The sequence below is a fragment of the Leishmania braziliensis genome, chromosome 3 (assembly GCF_000002845.2).
Source record: "Leishmania braziliensis MHOM/BR/75/M2904 complete genome, chromosome 3".
Lineage (NCBI taxonomy): Eukaryota > Euglenozoa > Kinetoplastea > Trypanosomatida > Trypanosomatidae > Leishmania > Leishmania braziliensis.
In genome coordinates this window covers 65572-84749 of record NC_009296.2, presented here as the reverse complement: position 1 = coordinate 84749, position 19178 = coordinate 65572, and the positions used below count along the sequence as shown (strand labels likewise).

At 62.4% G+C, this 19178-nt stretch overlaps 5 protein-coding genes across 5 annotated transcripts; all 5 read right to left on the bottom strand.

The window, feature by feature from the left end:
- Window positions 1-3793: 3793 nt before the first annotated feature.
- LBRM_03_0290 (hypothetical protein) lies at window positions 3794-6796 on the bottom strand (the record flags this gene model as incomplete). Its single annotated transcript, XM_001561569.2, has 1 exon — window positions 3794-6796. The coding sequence occupies one exon, from the start codon at window positions 6794-6796 to the stop codon at window positions 3794-3796; it is 3003 nt and encodes a 1000-aa protein (XP_001561619.2).
- Window positions 6797-7568: 772 nt separating this feature from the next.
- Window positions 7569-11890, bottom strand: LBRM_03_0280 (hypothetical protein; the record flags this gene model as incomplete). The annotated part of the gene is given in 2 exon segments (XM_001561568.1): window positions 7569-10565; window positions 10568-11890. Coding segments are annotated over 2 exon segments (4320 nt in total).
- Window positions 11891-12924: 1034 nt separating this feature from the next.
- Window positions 12925-13446, bottom strand: LBRM_03_0270 (conserved hypothetical protein; the record flags this gene model as incomplete). Its single annotated transcript, XM_001561567.2, has 1 exon — window positions 12925-13446. The coding sequence occupies one exon, from the start codon at window positions 13444-13446 to the stop codon at window positions 12925-12927; it is 522 nt and encodes a 173-aa protein (XP_001561617.1).
- Window positions 13447-15368: 1922 nt separating this feature from the next.
- LBRM_03_0260 (putative ribosomal protein L38) lies at window positions 15369-15620 on the bottom strand (the record flags this gene model as incomplete). The annotated part of the gene is made up of 1 exon (XM_001561566.1): window positions 15369-15620. One exon carries the CDS (start codon window positions 15618-15620, stop codon window positions 15369-15371), a length of 252 nt encoding a protein of 83 aa, XP_001561616.1.
- Window positions 15621-16186: 566 nt separating this feature from the next.
- Window positions 16187-16654, bottom strand: LBRM_03_0250 (conserved hypothetical protein; the record flags this gene model as incomplete). The annotated part of the gene is made up of 1 exon (XM_001561565.2): window positions 16187-16654. One exon carries the CDS (start codon window positions 16652-16654, stop codon window positions 16187-16189), a length of 468 nt encoding a protein of 155 aa, XP_001561615.1.
- Between the last annotated feature and the right edge of the window lie 2524 nt (window positions 16655-19178).

The following is a 19178-nucleotide window of genomic DNA, read 5'->3' as shown; positions in this document are numbered from 1 at the left end:
GGTGCGATGAGGGAGGGGAGACGAGGGATAATGGGTGAGAGGGTGACGTAGGAGGACAAGGATAAGGGGATAAGATGCAGATATACACACAATGCACAGAGAGGGGTGAAGAGAGACGTTGGCACCAGTGAAGGCAGGGGAGGAAGGGGGGGGGTGGAGCTCTCGTTTTCTCTGAGCGCCTCGCTGATGAGGAAAATTTTCCAAAGACACAGGAGGAAAAGGGATGGGCAGAGAGAAGCGAGCGGCTGAGGAGGAGGAGGGGACAGAGTGTCGCACACACACGCGCACGCACTCCAAAGACAAAGCTGCGGAAAGAGAGGCCGATGAGAGGGAAGAGGCGGGAAGAAGAGGAGGAGAATGGAAACCGTAGAGGACCACACCGAGGGTGAAGAGGGGGGGGGGGCGCAGGTCCCCCCGCCTGGAGCTTGCGAAGACGGGAAGAGAGTAGGACGAATAGCAAAGCCAAGAAGGAGCAGAGCGCGGCGAAAGAGAGAGAGACGGCGGTGTGCGCTAGCGGCAGAAGAGAACAGAGAAGGTAAGGACGAACGACACAAGGAGGGGCTGAAGTACACCCGCGCCCACACACGCAGAGGTTAAGAGGGGAGAGAGGGAGGGGGAGATGACGATGCTATGGGGGGCAACTGAAAGAGACGGTGGCGGCCGTGAATGGAAAGCAAAAAAAAAGCGCGCGCACACACACCGACACACGAGCAGCGTGAGGATGAAAAGCGAAGACTGCGACGTGAAGACACGCAAGTCGGCGAAGAGGGAAGACCCTCCCCCTTCCCCCAAAGAGCAGGCGAGCCAAGGAGGGAAAAGGGGAGAGATGGGGGAAAGGGGAGGCGGGCAGGCAGACGACTGAGCAGAAGAGGGGCGAAAGAGAACGAAGGTTAAAGCGAGATCGGCATGTGCGGGACGTGTGCGCCGAGGGAAGGAGGACACCCCAACAAACAGTAAAAGGGGTGCGGTGTGGGGCGTGCGCCTTTGTGTGTGTGTGTGTGTGTGCTCGGCTTTATCGATAGCGCCAAGTCGACAAGAACCACCGCCACACGGCAGGCTGATGGAGAGAGAGGGGGGAGGGGTGGGGTGCAGGGCTGATCTGCGTGCACCGGGACGGCTAGTGTGTGCGTGCGTGCGTGTGTCACGAGCGGCGCGGGCAATGGAGGAGGAGGAGGGTGGGGGGGAAGAGAAAGAAGCCAACTGACCCAAGCGAGGAAGAGGTGAAGAGGAGGGTTGATCTGAGAGGAGAGCAAAACTCCCGCACCGCGTAAACAAGAGAGAAGAGAGAAAGTATGGAGGGCTACTGGAGGAAGGAAGAGAGAGAAATGGTGCTCAGACAAGCACAAATGCCAACCACATCACACTCAAAGAGAAAGAGAGAGAGAGATCTCGACCACCAGAGCAGGGCTGTCGACGACAAAACGGTAACGACCCCCCCTCCCCTCAGAGACACTATACTGCGGCGATGCTTTGAGGTGGACACAGATATACGTGTGTGTATGTATTCTTGTCCTTCCAACGTCATCCACCTCTGCCGCCCTTTTTCTGTCGTTGTTGCTCGTCCTTGGGCGACAACTCTACTGCCCTGGCGGAGCTCACCCACTGTGCACTCTCTTCTACAACGTGCGTGCCTTACCTCCTTCTCTGGCTGGCTTGTCAGTGAGTAGCGATCTGTGCGTTCGTCGATCAAGGCCGATGACTCACCTTCTCGCTATGTTCGAGCGAGCAGTGCTGCTGAGGAGGAGGAGGCCAGTTGAATGAGAGAGGTGGACTACTCAAGTGTTAAGGCGGACAGAAAGAAAAAAAAATACGGTAGGGAGTTGCCCGGGGGTCCGCACGGATGGTAGTGGTGGCGATGGGGAGTCTGCGTATGGCGCGCAGACACCAGCACAGCCTCAGAGATGTCAGAGGAGGGGCAGGGACTCTGTGTGTTAGGTGAGGGAGTGGAGCACGGGCCGGTGGAGAGAGGCGATGAGGTGGTGGTGGTGGGGGGGGTGAACGCGTGAGCAATCACCTTCAGCTAACCACGAAGGGAGGAGCAGAGAATGTCCGCCGCCAGCAGCAGCCTGAACGCGCCTGCAGAGAACGCCGAGATGATTCCAGGCAGGGAGGGGGGAAGAGGATTGGGGTAAGGGGGCGGAGAGGGAGGACGTCAGACTGGAGTCCGATGAATCGGGAGGGCGAGAAACGTGTTTTACTTCGCAGCAGCTCGCTGTTCTTTCCTGTCCCAGTTCGCCTTAGTTGCTCCGGTGTGTGTGTGTGTGTGCGAGTAAGAGAGCACCGACACATCAAGCCTGACGATGGACCCAAAGAGGAGAGGAGTGTGGGTGCGTCGCTCTCGCTCTCTCTCTCCAGGTCAACATGACGAACATACAGCAAAAGAGAGAGAGAGAGGAGGAGGAGGAGGAGGAAGACAGATTACGAACAATACGCCGCGTAAAGCAGCCAAGGAGGTGAGGGCAGAAGTGCCACGAGCGAGGAGAGTCCCCTTCCTCCCTTCAAAGCGACCATTTATCGGCCGCACAACACACGAGCTCAGAGCTCCCCACGCGCCCCTCGGCCTGCCCCAGCTCCCCCACCCAGTGACGTGAAGCAGCGATGCACCCGCGCCTTACAGCAGTGCTCTGACTCTCAGCCATCGGTGCACCGCCCCTCCCCACGCGTTCCTCACACTCTTCCCGCCGCCCGCCCCACGTCGGCGGGCAGCGCGGGCCGGATGGGATGCGCTCCAGCCACGCGGACACGTCGCCCATCACACGGGTGGCGCAAGCATGTCTGCAGCTGCAGGCCGCTCCGCTGCAGCGCCACCCAGAGCCGGGTCGCCGACATCAGCAGCGATACAGCGCTTTGGCCTCGCGGCGTCGTCGGCACTGGCAGGGAGAGAGGGCAGGGGGAGGGAGGAGGGGTTGCCTGGCCTCCCCAGACAGAGAGTGGGGTGCGGTGCTGGACCTCCTGGGATGCCACGCACTGAGGCGTCCTCCAGTCATCAGAGAGAAGGAAGGGATAAAGAAACGAAAACAAAGTGAAATGGCATGCCGAGGATGCTAAGCGACTCTTGATGCTGCTGGCACTTGGCGTTGGGCGGTAGGCGGCATTGGTGATACGAGCAGGCTCGAGCGCAGAGAGAGAGAGAGAGCGAGCGAGCGCTACGGCGTTGTGGATCGCTTTCGTTTTCATGTTTTTCCCACACTTCTCTGCTCGTGATGCGCTCTAGCCACGGTGATGAGTGCAGCAGATGAGCTTAAGCAGATTTACTGAACAGAAATGTACAGGACTAAGTGATGTCGCGCACGACTGGCACGACGTACATACACACATCCCTACGCAAGCACCCAAGCACACGGAGAGGAGGGATAAGCAACCCAGAGGATGCGGAAGCAGCATGGGGTGGGGGCCGGCGACAAGTATTGTACGGGGCCGTGAGAAGACACACGTGGGTGCGCGTCTCTCCGAGTGTGCTTGTCTCTGCGTGTGTCTCTTCATTTTCTCTCTGAGATCATGATGCGTGACAGCCACCCGCAGGTGATTTCTCCCGTTGCCAGAGCAGAGAGAGAGAGAGAGAGAGAGAGGGAGAGAGGGAGGGAGAGGTGGCCACAGAGACAGGCAAAGAGGAAACAGGCACCCTCCCCCTCCTCCCCCACAGAGGAGTTCATCAGCGCCAGCGTCAGCAAGCGTGAGGCGCACTAGAGGGGAGAGTCGATGGCAGGGAGGCTCACAGAAAGGAAGGTGATCGGGGCTGCACGAACCGAGACATGTCCTACACACCCGATGCGCTTCCACCTGGCCACTTACCTCAATCACGGCACACCGTCGGCCCTGGAGGTGTTCTCACCACCAGCCCGCGGCACTGCGATGCACAGGCGCTGCATCCCCTGACGTGCGTTTGCATGATGGCAAACATGCTTTGCAGCTCCACAAGTAGTTGTGGCGGCGACGGGGTAGCGGTAGCACCAGTGGAGGGCGGCAATGACGATGTTGTTTTCAGCCGATGAAGGTCTTGGAGAGACCACCCCTCAGCCCGCTCCACGAGGTAGCGACGGCGCGCGTGGCAGCGCGCACGTGGCGGCAGCGACAGCGGCACTGCCGCGACGCCCGCTGCGGGCGGGTGTTGGTGAGGCGGGGGGATTCCAGTTGTTCTATCAGAGAGGCTGCTCAGGGCTTGGCTGTACGGAGCAGAGAGAGACGGTGCCTGCGGAGTTGCTACGCTGTGGGAGCGCGATGCCGCCGCCGCCGAGGCGAAGGGGGGAGGAGCTATATCTTGGGTAAGCAGATAGGCCTTAACGTTGTCCACCGCGCTCTCGACCACTTCTGCTGGGCGTGAAGAGCGACCCGCGACGTTTGCGACTGCGGGCGAAGGCTCCGATAATTGCCGTGACAGAGGAAATGGCGCCACCTCTTCCAGCGCCTGACCGGCCAGCTCGTCCCCACACCGCAGCCCCCAGACCTCATGCCTGTACCGCGGGCACCACCAAGCCTGTGCGTGCAGGAGACTCATTTGTTGCCGCAGCCGCGATGCCGCGGAGAGAGCCGGAACACGCACGTACAGGGAGGGGTTGATGGCGGACACGTCGTAGAGCTGAGGAAGCGGTGTCATTGGCGGAGTTGTCCCATCAGTATTCCTGTTGCGGCTAGGGATGCCCTCCAAGCCCCGCAGAGGAGGGATCCCTGGAGCGCTCTGATACCCCCGCGCTCCTTGTTCTTCTTGACTGAGCAAGATCGGCAAGCCCTCACTGTTCATTCTGCTAACATAGCCACTACCACCACCCGCGGTGGCGCGCTGCCCACCACGTTCTAGAGTGGGCACACTCGGGGCGAGGCAGTTCTCCTGGCCGTTGCCGTTGCCGAGGGAGAACCGCCTCTGCAGAACGGCGGCTGCCGCGGCCGATACCGGAAAGCGTGTGAAGTCCCATCGATGTAAGACGTGGGCCGGAAGGACACACAGCGGCAGTGGCGCCGCGATGCGCTGCTGGGGTGGGTCGGCTCGCCCACTGGCGACGGGCGTGGACTGGGCCACGTGGCGTGCCGCCCACCACTCACACAACTGGTCCGACGCCCTCCCAAGAGCCGTACGCACGGGCGACTCATCAGCGTCACGCGCCTGCCATTCCTCCGGTGTTACGTAGCGTGTTTGGTAGCCTTCTGAGACGAGTGTACCCCCCATGGCGCTTCCTGCCGCTGCCGACATCACTGCGCCGGGGTCAGCCCCAGTGAGCGGGCTGTGGAAGCAGCGCCAGCACAAGTAGTGGCCCTCATACGCGCAGAAGAGGAATGCCGCATCAGCAGAGCTGCCGCCGCCGCCATCGCCGGTCTCGTCTCTGCGGTGGTAGTCATAAGCGGCGAGCTCAGAGGCTGGCTGTCGTGTGGCCACTCGCCGAGCGGCCCGCGTGCGATTGTGCCTGCTAGACTGCGTACTGTCGCCTAGCAGGCTGTCCCGCTCGCTTGCACTGCTAATGCTCCCGTTGTTGTTGTTGTCGTCGTCGCCAGCCACATCATCGTTGCTGCTAAGATCTTCATTCTCTGGTGCGTCCAACGGGGCCCTTGCGTTGTGCCGTACGCCACCACGGCCGCTACCAATGCTGCTGATGGCTTCTTGGGTCACGTGGGCTGCGGTGACTGCAGTCAATCTCTCATTCTCCTCCTCGTCAGAGGAGCGGCATCTTGCCATGCACAGGCACACATGCCACAGTCTGCGACAACACGGCAACGATGTGATCGCCTGACCACTTCCACAGCAGCAGCAGTGGAAGTGACAGCACGAGCAGGTCAGTTTTGCACACAGACTTCGAGTGAGTGCAGAGCACCACTCAGAGAAGTAGAACGGTGGCGGCGGTAAGGCGACGCCGCACCGAGCGCAGCAACTACCCTGCGCAGCGAGTACGGCGCACTGGGCTGCGCGTGTGGTGGGTACGTCGAAGGCCACACCCACCAGTCGGCACAGCGGTGCGCGATCACGCGGGATGATCGGCGGCGGGGGAGAGGACAAGGACAACGCTGTGGCAGCAGCTGCTGTGGTTGTGTGCGGGTGCAGTCGCCAACCGGTATGGGTAGTAGCCGCTAACCCTGGGGCAGTGAGCAGAGCTTGGGACGACTCCACTATAGCCGGGGAAGACGCTGTCATGACTGCATGCGCACTTCTGTGTCCATCCGAGTAGTTCAGTCGCCGTTCCACCGGAACGCTCGCCTCGCGCACCGGCGGCAGGTCAGCTTTGTTCCCTGAGATGGACGCGGCGGCTTCACCACTCGGTGCCGCGTTTGACACCGCAGCGGCCACGCTCGGTTCAGCCGGTCGCCGTTGTGCTTGTGTAGAGAGAGTTTTCGAGGGGCTGGCTGCGCTTTCGACTTCATCCCCAGCGAGCGCGCAGCGCGGAACGGGGCACGCCGTCAAATGTTCGGTTCCCGCTTGCGCCGCAGCTGGTGTGATCGGTGTGTACGCCTCTGCCACTCGGTGTGCCCACTCTGTGAGGAACAGAAGGCGGCACCTCTCGCGCTGCTGCTTCGCCGCGTCCTGCGGGGTCGAGCATTCCGCATCGGTGTACGAGTTCGATGCGTGCGGCATTGGTGTTGCAAGGTGTGCCGAGGTGCCGTCATCGGCAGCGGCTCTGCCAGCCTCCCCCACAGTGGTAGAGGACACCCATTGCTGGTGCTGCTGCAGCACCGCCCGAATGTGCTCCAACGTGCGGCAGACGTTCGTTATAGGTGGCGGGTGCGAGGAGGCGGCATCCACAACATCGGCGGCTTGGCCATCATGGCCTCGGTAGCCTTTACCGCCATTCTGTCCACCGGCAGCTTGGTGCATGAAAGAAATGCCGCGGTGCCTTCACCCCCATACCCCCACGTTCCCCGTTGGTGACACGCAGTGCTCAGCTCCCCCCGGGCGCGGTGGTCGTGGGTGTAAAGAATGGGCAAGAGGGGAGGCGTGGAGGGAGAGGTCAGACGACCTCTGCTCAGCTGTGCTGCGGAGGCGTTTACTCACGCGCGTTCAGTGGAGTGCTGTGGTGTATATAAAGAGGGGGGAAGAGGGTAGGCGGAGCGAAGGGAAGGAGGAGGGATGCCGAGCAAGAAGGAGAGGTGGAAGGTGTCTGCGTGTGATAGGAGGCACGGCACAGGCGGCGGAGATAAGTGCACCGACGCACACCGAAAAGCAGCACGCGCTCCCTATCCGCAGAGACCACATGTGCGACTCACCCTGCAACCCGCAGACTCTCTGCCGGCACGCATTCGCTGTTGTTTAGTTTCCCGCTAGCATTCCACCTCGCATCTACGCTGATGTGCGTCTGATTTATTCTTCCCAAGCTGCGCTGTGGCTGGAAGGGGAGGGGGAGTGCGCGCGCGTGGCTGGGCCAGCAGCTGCTGCACCTTGGCGGAGGATGCACTCCCCGACTGAGGAGTGGCAGAAGGAGGTGCTGGGCAGGGGAATGGGGTGAGGGTGAGGCCGCGCTGTTAGGGTGTGTCGTAGTGCGTAGCAGCAGAACACAAACAACGCCATAGCGTAGGGTGCCGTTCATGGCCATAAGACTCCTGAGAGGTGGAGGAGAGGCGAGTGTCAAGGCCTGCGGTAGTGAAGTGCATCACTGACCCCCCCTGTCTCCACAGAGAGCACACATTGCTGCTTCAAGTCGCCGAAATGCTTCCAGGCTTCGCTGCTGCACGGCCGGGTCGACCCCGCGAGGGACGGCACGGGAGTTGCCCAGGCGGTCCTCCAGTTCTCGGAGCATCGCCCGCGTTTTCGCAGCCATGTCGCTAGAAGGCACTCGAGGCGTCCTCAGTCCACTGCCAGGGGCGCGGCGGGGTAGGTACCGGGTCAAGGCGTCCATCCCTTGAAGTCCATTCGACTCAAGAATGTGCTCGTACAGAACGTCGCGGTACGCCTCTGTTGCCGCCGTCAGGCGCTCTGGCGTCTCCTCCACTATGTCTGTCACGGCGACTTCCTCGTCACTGCGATCCAGCACCTCCGCGCCACGGCGCACCGCCTGCATCAGCGGCTGTGGCGGCACTCTCGGCAGGGGTGAGACTGGATCGCTGTACATTGCGGTCTCCGCAGTGCCGTCGTCGGGCGGCACCCCGCCATCCAGTTGGCGCACCGCCTCCCTGAATGTCGTGCCGGTGCCATGTCGCTGCGATGTGGTGTGGAAGGCATCGCCCCCGTCGGCCGTCAGCAGCAGCCGCGACGCTGACGGTGGCTTCTCCGCGACACGCATGTATAGTGCTTGGAGGGCGCGCGACTTAGCCTGCAGCTCATGAGCAACGCACAATAACTGCCGCTCCTTCTCCTTAAGCTGTGTCGCACGCTTGTTCAGCTGCGCTTCACGTGTGTCTAGGCGATGCGAGTGCGCAGCGTTCCGCGAAAGTCGCGTGTACCCTGTGGCGACCGCATCCGCGTCCCTCGTGTGATGATCCTCGATGAGACTCTCGGTGAGAACCTCTTCCAGCGGCCGTGCACACTCACGCAGCTCGACGCCTTCGGCCAACAGCCGCATCATTTCTCCCCTTTCGTGAAGGCGCCTGCCCACCTCAGCGATGAGCGCCGCATCCCGGTAGGGCGCCGCTTGTGGCACGAGGGAGTTGCCTACCACGCCGAGAACGGTAGAAGCATCACTAGCCCCCGAGGACGATGGTGACGAAGAACCCGGCCTCACTGGCGCACCACCGTACGATGCGGACAGCCGTGTCCACAACGAGGACGCCTTCTCCGAGACCTCTAGAAGTTCGGCTTTGGCCGCTTTCAACTTCGACTCCATGATGGCCATCTTGGCCTCCAGTCCGGCGCATCGATGGCGTGCACTGTCGCGTTCCTGAATGGCGTCGTCAAGTTGACGCTGCACCTCGCTGAGATCACGGAATCCTTGCTGATGCGCGATGTCACGTTCGCTCATGAGATGCGCCACCTCCGCCTCAAGCTTTGTAATTTGGTTCCGCGCAGCTTCGCGCTCCTGCAGAGCGCGACTGCGATACAGGTTCACTTCCTCTGTGCTCCCAGCAAGACGCGAGCGAAGATCATCGGCTTCGTCGAGAATGCGCTCGACGAGTGATGCAACGCCCACAGGCTGCACCTCCCCTGCGTCGACGAGTAGTTGCCCGCCTCTCACACATGACAACACCTCCCTCAGCCTCCTCTCCTCCTCAACCAACTGCCTTAGATGGGCCTTCAGATCCGCATTTTCGGCCTCCACAGCGGCCTGCCTCACCTTCAAGTGTTCGCACACTTCACACAATGTCTGCCGAGGGTCCTCCATCTCATCCGTCCGCTGCTCTGCCACCCACTCGAGGGAAATGCACCGACGTACCATTCCATGCAGGCGCTGCTGCAGCTCGTCGCGGTCCGCCGCCAGCCGTGCCACCTGCGCCTCCAGCTCGCTGCGCTGCCGCGTGGCGGCGTCCAGGCGCTGCTGCAGCTCGTCAGCGGTCGCGCCCAGCTGCTGGCGTGCCTCGTCGCGGTCCGCCGCTAGCCGTGCCACCTGCGCCTCCAGCTCGCTGCGCTGCCGCGTGGCGGCGTCCAGGCGCTGCTGCAGCTCGTCGGCGGTCGAGCCCAGCTGCTGGCGTGCCTCGTCGCGGTCCGCCGCCAGCCGTGCCACCTGCGCCTCCAGCTCGCTGCGCTGCCGCGTGGCGGCGTCCAGGCGCTGCTGCAGCTCGTCAGCGGTCGCGCCCAGCTGCTGGCGTGCCTCGTCGCGGTCCGCCGCTAGCCGTGCCACCTGCGCCTCCAGCTCGCTGCGCTGCCGCGTGGCGGCGTCCAGGCGCTGCTGCAGCTCGTCGGCGGTCGCGCCCAGCTGCTGGCGTGCCTCGTCGCGGTCCGCCGCCAGCCGTGCCACCTGCGCCTCCAGCTCGCTGCGCTGCCGCGTGGCGGCGTCCAGGCGCTGCTGCAGCTCGTCAGCGGTCGCGCCCAGCTGCTGGCGTGCCTCGTCGCGGTCCGCCGCCAGCCGTGCCACCTGCGCCTCCAGCTCGCTGCGCTGCCGCGTGGCGGAGTCCAGGCGCTGCTGCAGCTCGTCAGCGGTCGCGCCCAGCTGCTGGCGTGCCTCGTCGCGGTCCGCCGCCAGCCGTGCCACCTGCGCCTCCAGCTCGCTGCGCTGCCGCGTGGCGGAGTCCAGGCGCTGCTGCAGCTCGTCAGCGGTCGCGCCCAGCTGCTGGCGTGCCTCGTCGCGGTCCGCCGCCAGCCGTGCCACCTGCGCCTCCAGCTCGCTGCGCTGCCGCGTGGCGGCGTCCAGGCGCTGCTGCAGCTCGTCAGCGGTCGCGCCCAGCTGCTGGCGTGCCTCGTCGCGGTCCGCCGCCAGCCGTGCCACCTGCGCCTCCAGCTCGCTGCGCTGCCGCGTGGCGGCGTCCAGGCGCTGCTGCAGCTCGTCAGCGGTCGCGCCCAGCTGCTGGCGTGCCTCGTCGCGGTCCGCCGCCAGCCGTGCCACCTGCGCCTCCAGCTCGCTGCGCTGCCGCGTGGCGGAGTCCAGGCGCTGCTGCAGCTCGTCAGCGGTCGCGCCCAGCTGCTGGCGTGCCTCGTCGCGTCCGCCGCCAGCCGTGCCACCTGCGCCTCCAGCTCGCTGCGCTGCCGCGTGGCGGAGTCCAGGCGCTGCTGCAGCTCGTCAGCGGTCGCGCCCAGCTGCTGGCGTGCCTCGTCGCGGTCCGCCGCCAGCCGTGCCACCTGCGCCTCCAGCTCGCTGCGCTGCCGCGTGGCGGCGTCCAGGCGCTGCTGCAGCTCGTCGGCGGTCGCGCCCAGCTGCTGGCGTGCCTCGTCGCGGTCCGCCGCCAGCCGTGCCACCTGCGCCTCCAGCTCGCTGCGCTGCCGCGTGGCGGAGTCCAGGCGCTGCTGCAGCTCGTCAGCGGTCGCGCCCAGCTGCTGGCGTGCCTCGTCGCGGTCCGCCGCCAGCCGTGCCACCTGCGCCTCCAGCTCGCTGCGCTGCCGCGTGGCGGCGTCCAGGCGCTGCTGCAGCTCGTCGGCGGTCGCGCCCAGCTGCTGGCGTGCCTCGTCGCGGTCCGCCGCCAGCCGTGCCACCTGCGCCTCCAGCTCGCTGCGCTGCCGCGTGGCGGCGTCCAGGCGCTGCTGCAGCTCGTCGGCGGTCGCGCCCAGCTGCTGGCGTGCCTCGTCGCGGTCCGCCGCCAGCCGTGCCACCTGCGCCTCCAGCTCGCTGCGCTGCCGCGTGGCGGCGTCCAGGCGCTGCTGCAGCTCGTCGGCGGTCGCGCCCAGCTGCTGGCGTGCCTCGTCGCGGTCCGCCGCCAGCCGTGCCACCTGCGCCTCCAGCTCGCTGCGCTGTTGCAGTAGTTGTGATGAGTCGTGGTGCTGTGTATTGGCGTTTTCGTTGTGCTGCTGCTGTTGCTGGAGGAGGTTTAGTGTATTTTTTAGCGCTGTGTTCTCTTCTGTCAGATTGTGGAGATCCGTACGGTTGGCGGCGGCTAAAGCGGCTGATGTTTTCTGCTCCTCTGCGAGGGCGTTCTGGAGCGTTTGGATGATGTCTTGGAGCGCATGAAGGTCGCTGTCGGTGATGAGTGTCCTGGAGTGGTCAAGGACTGGCTTATTTTGAGGGATGGTTGGAGTAGAAGGTACTTCGGTAGCGTAGTGCTGCGTGGCTCCGGGTGAAACTGGTGCTGGGGTTGACTGAGTCGCTGGCACCGGCGAATTTCGCGCTGGTGTGCTGCTGACCGCGCCAGAGTGAATGAGGTAGCCTGCAGCGGATGGTCCGCGTTCCTTGTAGCGTTCGACCACTTGATAGCAGCGCTGGCAGACTATGACGGCTTGGTCATTGTAGTAGCGCGGAATCACAGTCTTTGTGGTGGCGCATGTACTGCACAGAACGATGCCACAGCGGTGGCAGTTGAACTTGCTGGAGAAGAAGCCGAAGGAGGCGCCACAGTCTTGGTACTGACACACCTTTACCCTGTTTTGTGGCTGCCAGCGGTCCTGCGGCACCATGCCTCCAATATGTGTGGACGTCCTCATCCCGAGCAACGTGGTGGGCCGAGTCAAGCGGAGCAGGGGAGAGAGCGGCCTGCGACTCTGGAGCCCAGGATGCTCAGCCGTCAGCCGCGCTGTATTAGGCAGCGGAAGCGCACAGCGGCGGTGCTACTCCGCCAGAGAGCGAGCGAGCGAAAGGGAGCGAAGGCGTGAGGGCCAACGCAGCACGGCAGCGTCGGGTGCGTCGACAGTCGAGCGTCTGCCACAAACTGCAGGTGCCGGTAATCGCAGGCTCTCTTGATAAGGAGTGATTGGGAGCCTTAGCAGTGGAAAGGCGGGAAAGGAAGATAAAGAGAGAAGAGGCTTAAAGGTGCAGCTGTCGAGCCTCAAGTGACGCAGAGGGCAGCACAGCCCCACGTGACTGTGACTAACACCTACCCACCAGTGCAAAACCCTGCGGGTGGTTCGAGTGATGGCTAAGCTGAATGAGAGAGCAGATGCTGGCGCTGCTGGCGGTCGTGGTCGCAGTGATTCATTGACGCTTACGTTCGTGACGATGCAGCCGCGACGGAGAGAGAGAGAGAGAGAGAGGAAATAAGGACGATGTGGTGCGCGTGAAGAAGAAGAGAAGGGGGGGGCAGTAGTTGCGTCAGGTATGGAGGAGCAGGCGCATACACGCACGAACACCCACACCCACACCCACACAGATGTGAAGAGAGCGAACAGAGAAGCGAGGGATGTAGAAAAAATAGGAGGAGAGGGAGAAGTGCCTGAGTTGGGGGGGGAGGGAGGGAGGGAGGAGGGGGTCGAGACAGAGGCCACGTCACTCCGCACGCTCCCCCGTTCCTGTATTGCGTCGCCTCCTTTCCCTTTTCGTTTCGCGTGAAGCGCTGCAACGCACAACGGCAGTACACAGAGGCAGCGACGGTGGCAGCGAAGATACAGACGCGCGCACGGGGGTGGTGGTGGTGGTGGTGGTGATGGTGGTGGTCTTCCAGACGTTTACGAGGGGAGGGGGGAAAGACCTGAGCGGCCCCGCACGCCAGCCCAGCTCAGTCGATGCGTATAGTTTTCTTCTTCCGAGTTGCGCCGTTGTGGCCCTTGCCGTGTCTGAGGTGGCGGTGGTGGCCCTCCGCCTCCGCGAAGTCCCGCAGGGCCTCGTCATACTTCACGAAGGGTAATAACTCCAGTTCCGCACCGTATGCAGCGGCATCGATGGCCAGCCACAGGAACAGGAGAGACAGCAGCGGACACACCACGAACAGAGTCCAGTACATGGTGCGGTACAGGTGCTGTCGCAGGGACTCCTGCTGCGCCACCTTGGCGATATGCGCTTGTGCACGCAGCTGCAGCACAGCCTGCTGATCCTGCTGGATGTGTGGGTGCAGGGTGGCCCACAGCCGGTAGCTGTGCCAGTAGCGCTGCACCTCGGGTGGCGGAGGCTGGTGCCCAGACGGTGAGGGCCCCAAGTCTGCGTTGGCGACTGGCGGGTGCTGCGGAAAGAAGCCGGCAGGCGGTGGCGCCGGTGCCGGCATAGCATTAATACCGCTCGCAGGATGCAGCACGTTATCCATGTTGCCACTGATCCTGACCGCAGGTAGGTGGCTGTAGGACGTGAGGCACCGCCAAAGACCCCCCCACGGCCGCGCCTGTGTCCTCGTTGCACCAGGTGGCGCAGTCGCTCTGGGCATCCTCTCCGCTGTGGCCTGTGATGCCATGGCGGGAAACCGCGCCGTAAAGAGCGCATTCACACCTTCGTTTGGCGAGGCAAGCGGTGGTGCCGCGTCGGCGGCGGTGCCTCGGCGATGACCGGCGGTATTCGTGCCGAAGCGGCTCGTAAAGAGATCCTCCGCGGTAGACTGCTGCGGCGCTGTAAAGGACCCCAACGGAGGTATCGCACCGCTTATCGAAACGGCGGTGCGGTGACCTACGGCATGACCGCACCGCTGGTTCAGCATTGCTGAGACGCAAACGCTACCAGTCTGCGCAGCTATTGCGGTCCTAGCGCATGACAGCCCGCGGAGTACTACACTTGGACTGCGGCCTCGCCCATCAAGAAACACGCACGCCACAGATCTCGCATCGCCCTTGGGCAGGCGCGCGCACCTCGCCGCGAAGGCGACGGACATGGCAGAATGGGGTGAACGCGAGGCAGTGCGATGTGAAGGACACCGAGTTGAGGTGTTGTGCGCTCGGTGCAAGTGACGGAGCACAGCGACTGAAGTGTGCGGAGAAGGGAGGACAACAACGGGGAGGGGGGGGAGGAGCAAAGCGACACAACTTCGATAACTGTGCGGTAGCGACGCGCCATGGCGGCGGGAGAGAGATGGAGAGCGAGGGGAGAGGGGGAAATGAGAATGGAGAAAGTGTTGCTAAGATGCCACCTCAGCACCAGTGCACTGGCAGGCGTACGCATATCTGCTTGCAGTCCTCCTTTCCGTTGCGCCCCCCCCCCCCTCCCCCACTGTATAGCGCAGCGGAGAGGAGGACTGCAGGAGCGGCACACGCACCCACCCACCCACCCACCCACACACACAAGCATGCATGCATGCATGCACCAACCATAACAACCCAACGCCTGAATCCCCCCCATACATGAAAGAGAGGGACACCGCTGCTTTGGCTGATGTTGTTGCCCAGGCCCACTACCCACAACGATGACTAAGTTCACCAGAGCGAGGAGGGAGAGGGGGAGAGAGGTGGCGGCGTGAGGGAGGCACGAGGCACCACACGATCTGCTCGACGCCACCAGTTTGCAGTTCTCGTGGTGTTACTGCCGTTACAATATTTTCTTTGCGTAGAAGGGCCAGGATGCACGCTTGTGCTGACGCCTACGTGTGTGTGTGTGTGTGTGTGTGTGTGTGGAGAAGGTGGGGAAGGAATGTGTGCTGCTCTTCCTACGCGCGGGTGCCGGTCCAGCTGCCACTGCCCTCCTCGCTGCACCACACCCCACCCACGTCGGCGTACCCACACGGGCGTGCCTTCACGGCGCCAAGACGAAAACGAAAACGAAAAATGAGCCCCAAATGAACGAGAACGGGAGAACAGCGGAAAAAGGGGGGAGGGGGGCGCACGACGGCACCGGTGGCCTTCTCTGAGGGTGCACCACTGCGCGGCAACCCTGCGCAGAGGTTCTTTGGGGGGGGGAAGGAGGGTGAGAGGTCTCCTCCCCCCTCCCCCTCCCCTTCTTCCTCCCCTACACCTGGGCACCTACGTTCTTCCCCTACTAAAGCGCTGTTTCATGAGCCAGGAAAGCGGTCAGGCAGACCAGGCCTCTTTCCGCATCACGACCCCTTTTCGCTTCTCCGTAGCGGCCGCCATCCCCGCTCCTTGGCCCCGGCGCGAGCACAAAGACCGATGGAGAGGAGGGAGCCGCCCAGGGACTGCCGCGTGCGGTAAGTGCTGAAGCGCTCCACTGCCACTCTCCTTTTCCTCTCGCCATGCATGTGTGGCTCAACGACGACGGTACCACCTATGCCATCGCTGCTGCATCTTCTTACTGCTTGGTGCCGGCGTTCGTCTTGGCGTGCGAGCGGGCCGTCACGGCGATCTTCTTCACGGAGGGGTGGATGGAGCGCTCGATCTTGTCGGCCTTCTTCTTGTCGTTCACGACGAGTGTGTAGAGGTAGCGACTGCACCGGACCTTGAACTTGGTGGCGCTCGGGTTGCGCTTCACCTTCACGCACCGTGCATCCTTGCGAGAGCAGATGGCGAGGAATTCCTTCAGAGTCTTGATCTCCCGCGGCATGATGACGAGTGGGCAGAGTGAAACAGGAAGAGACCCGGGGGAGGGGGAAAGAGGGGGACGTCCTGCCAGCGTATGTATGGTGCATGGGGGAGGGTGGGAGAGGCAGGCATGTGCATGTGTGGGTGCGTGATACGTGTGAGGGAGTGGTTGAGGAACCCGCGGGCGGAGAGAGAGGAGGCGAGGATGGCAGAGAGTGAGCGAGCGCGTTGCTGCTTTACCGAGCGTGTGCTCCGCTACAGCTGCAACATCGATGGAAAGAGTGCGAGGGACGGGCACTGCAGCCTCCCCCCCTACTTTCGCTTCAGGGGCAAAGAAGCGGCGCCCCACCATTCTCGTGCTGTACTTACAGTGGCGGCTCGTCTGCCGGCCTTTCCTGGTGCTCTGGGCTGCAGAGCACCAGGAAAGGCACAGAGAGGGAATCCAGTTCAGCGGTGGACTGTGGTGCTCGTGGTAAAGACAATGAATGCAGTGCTCAAGAGGGTGGGGCGGCTGCACGACGGGAGGGCCCCTGAAACGTAGACGGCTACGACTGTTCCAGCTTTCCGCTTTGTTCTATGTCCGACGGCCTATGAGCTGCGGTTTCGTTCGCTATGCAGAGTCCCGCTGCTCACGCTGTCATCGCTCAAGAGTCGACTCGAGCTGACCCCTTTGCCGCCCAAGGCGGGGATGTTGAAAAAATCAGGGTCGTCGATCTGGCGGTTCGGCTTGACGAGATACCGATCCGCCTTCAGCTTGCCTGTCTGCCGGGCCACTGCTTCGCTCTGCACGTCTAGCCGCAGGCCCTCTGCCTCCTCCTCTCGCGACAGGTGCACAAGCAGTCGGTTATAGCCGTAGAGGAAAACAGCAATGGCAAGGCCGATGGCGGCGGGCTTCTTGAAGTCGTCGTACATCAGGAGTAGGAGGCCGCCGATCTGGAGGTTGCCTGCAGCGTCATAGAGCACGTGGCGGCGGCGCTCCTGCTCGATGCGGTCGCGCTCCTTGCTGCCGCTGAAGCGGCTGTTGCCCATCGCACATCGTGCAGTGCGGCGCAGCATGAACTCCGTGGTCTTCTCGCCAAGGACGCGCTGCCTCGCGCATGGTACTTCCCTTTCGCTCCCAGAATAACACCCTTGGGTGTAGATAAGCAACGGTGATGATCGGGTGATACGCTCCCCTCTTCCTTCCCAATAGGCGCAGAGAAGCACATGTGGGCAAAGCGAGAGAGAGAGAGAGAGCACGGCAGGCGCTCAAGGGCGGCGTGTTTAGAGAGAGAGAGAGAATGCCGAAGGAAGAGAGAGGAGAGGGTGGGTGGGTGGGGGGGGGGTGGGCTGTCTATACCGCTGGCCCGCTGTGCACGGCTGCCGAGACGGAAAGCGAGTAAAGGCGTGGGCCGAAGAAATGAAGAGCGAACGAGGCAAAAAAAAAAAAGGCCTCTACGTGAGACGACAGCGACGGGGTGGGAGGAGTTTTCAAGCCCGCCCGCGCTTGTACAGCTCCCCTCCCACCCCACGTCGTTCCATCAGCACTTGAACCATCTGTGCTCCACAGAGGCTTACTTGGAGCCTCGCCTACAAGCTGGCCTACTTGGTGTACGCATCTCGCTCTGCAATTCTGAGCTCATGCTACTGACCATGATAACCGTAGATGTGGACATAGAGTGAGTAGCCACACCAGAGTACTGGTGAGTGGCAGTGGGATCAACGCTTCATTACACAGAGGCAGATGTGCGGAGGCGGCGATCTGTCGAGCGCCGTCGTGTGCGCCTCAGCGTCGCTGATCGCCTATCGTCGTTTCTTTTCTTCAGTTTAGCAGTCCACAATTCTGCCGTCACAACTGAGCGGCGTTAATGCGCGCGTGTGCTCAAGAGGAGGGGGCAAGTAAGCAAGAGAGAACTGCAGGCGGCAAACGGCCATACAGAACCCCCCCTCCTCCTCACCCCCCCCCCCCCCCCACACCTACACATACACACACACGCACACAGGGGGAGGGGGGAGGATGGAGGCAGAAGAGGGGTAATGCGCGGCGATGCACACATGAGCATGACAGGCAAAGGGCGAAGAGGGGAGTAAAGAAGTCGTTACAAGCAAAAGTGAAGGAACATAATCGAGGCGAGAGAAGCAAATCACAGGGGAGATGAAGATATCGTTTTAGATTTCGTGCGTGCAACTACGCGCTCTACTTCTCCAGAGAGAGAGAGAGGAGGGGGGAGAGTGGAAGCCAGGAGGAGGGGAGGAGTGACAGGAGACGGCGAGGCTGTAGTACTGTAGTCAACATGAACTGCAGGGCCGCAGAACAGAACGAGAAAAAGAGTGGCTCACGCATGCTGAGATGCGCAGAAGACAACAAACAGCAACAACGAGCAGCAGTAGCACCGAGTCACACCGAGAGAGAGAGAGAGAGCGCGAGCGTGAGGGGCGAGGAAAGCTGGGAAGTCCGTGAGTCTGTGCACGTGAGGTCGACAGGGAAAGGGTGGGGGTTTTGGCGGGGACGATCGAGGTCCACTTCTAGAGCAATCCGCCCCCACCCCCCGCCCACTAATAAAGCAAAGACGTTGCGGCCTCTCTCTCTCCGCCTCCCCCTCTCTCTCCTTGAACCTCCGTCACGATGCGCGTGTGCATCTCTTCTGCTGTGGCCAGTGCGGATTTGAATGGAGGGCAGAGAAGGGGGTGGGGGAGGGTGGGCGGGTGCACGAAAAAGCGACAGCGAAGAAGAGATCAGAGACACGTTGCCGCCGACGCCTGCGCCTAAATGCAAAGCAACGCTGGGAAAGGAGTGGACACGCGACACATTCGCACATTTTATGCAACTTCAGCTTGGAGGGGGAGGAGGAGGGAGGAGAGAAAAGCAAAGAGAGAGAGAGAGGCTCCAGAGACAGACACGTGTGTATATATACCCTCCTTTCCCTCACACCACACACGGATGAGGTACACATGGTGCGGGAGTACAGCAAACGCAAAGCACACATTCAAATGATAAAGTCAAACTGGGCGATCAGCATCGAAGTTAGGTCTAGACGGAGAAAAGAGAGGCGACAGGCTGTACACATGGCACGTGCGGCGTACAGCGCTTCTGCCTCATCTTCCATGTCCACCTCCAACCCCAGGGGCCCACTGCTAGCGTGCAGTGGAAGGGGGGAGAGAGGGGGGGGGGGGGAGAAAGGTCAGCTGTTACAGTGTGCCGTCGCTGCAACACCGCAACAGTGGGGTGGAATACCCACGCACGCGCACGAACATACGCGGGTGCGTGTGTAGAAGGTGCGCGCGAGTGGCACTGTGCGTGACGCCGCAATGCCTTCGCGTAATTTGGTCAACTTTAAAGAGGGAAGACAGAGCAAAGAAACAGACGAAAGGGGCGGGTCGGGTCGGCGGAAGAGACACATCGGCTCCAGAGACAGTGGCGCACTTGCACACGCGGCAGCCTTTCTCTCTCTCTCTCTCTCGCTTTCCCTTTCTCGCAGGGTCATGTCGACCAGTGACCTGCGTGTCTAAGCAGCCCCGCAAGTGCATGTGTGCAGCCATCAGCACAGGCATCCCTTACGGCAACAAGCACATAATCAAACAAGAGACTCTCCGGACACAA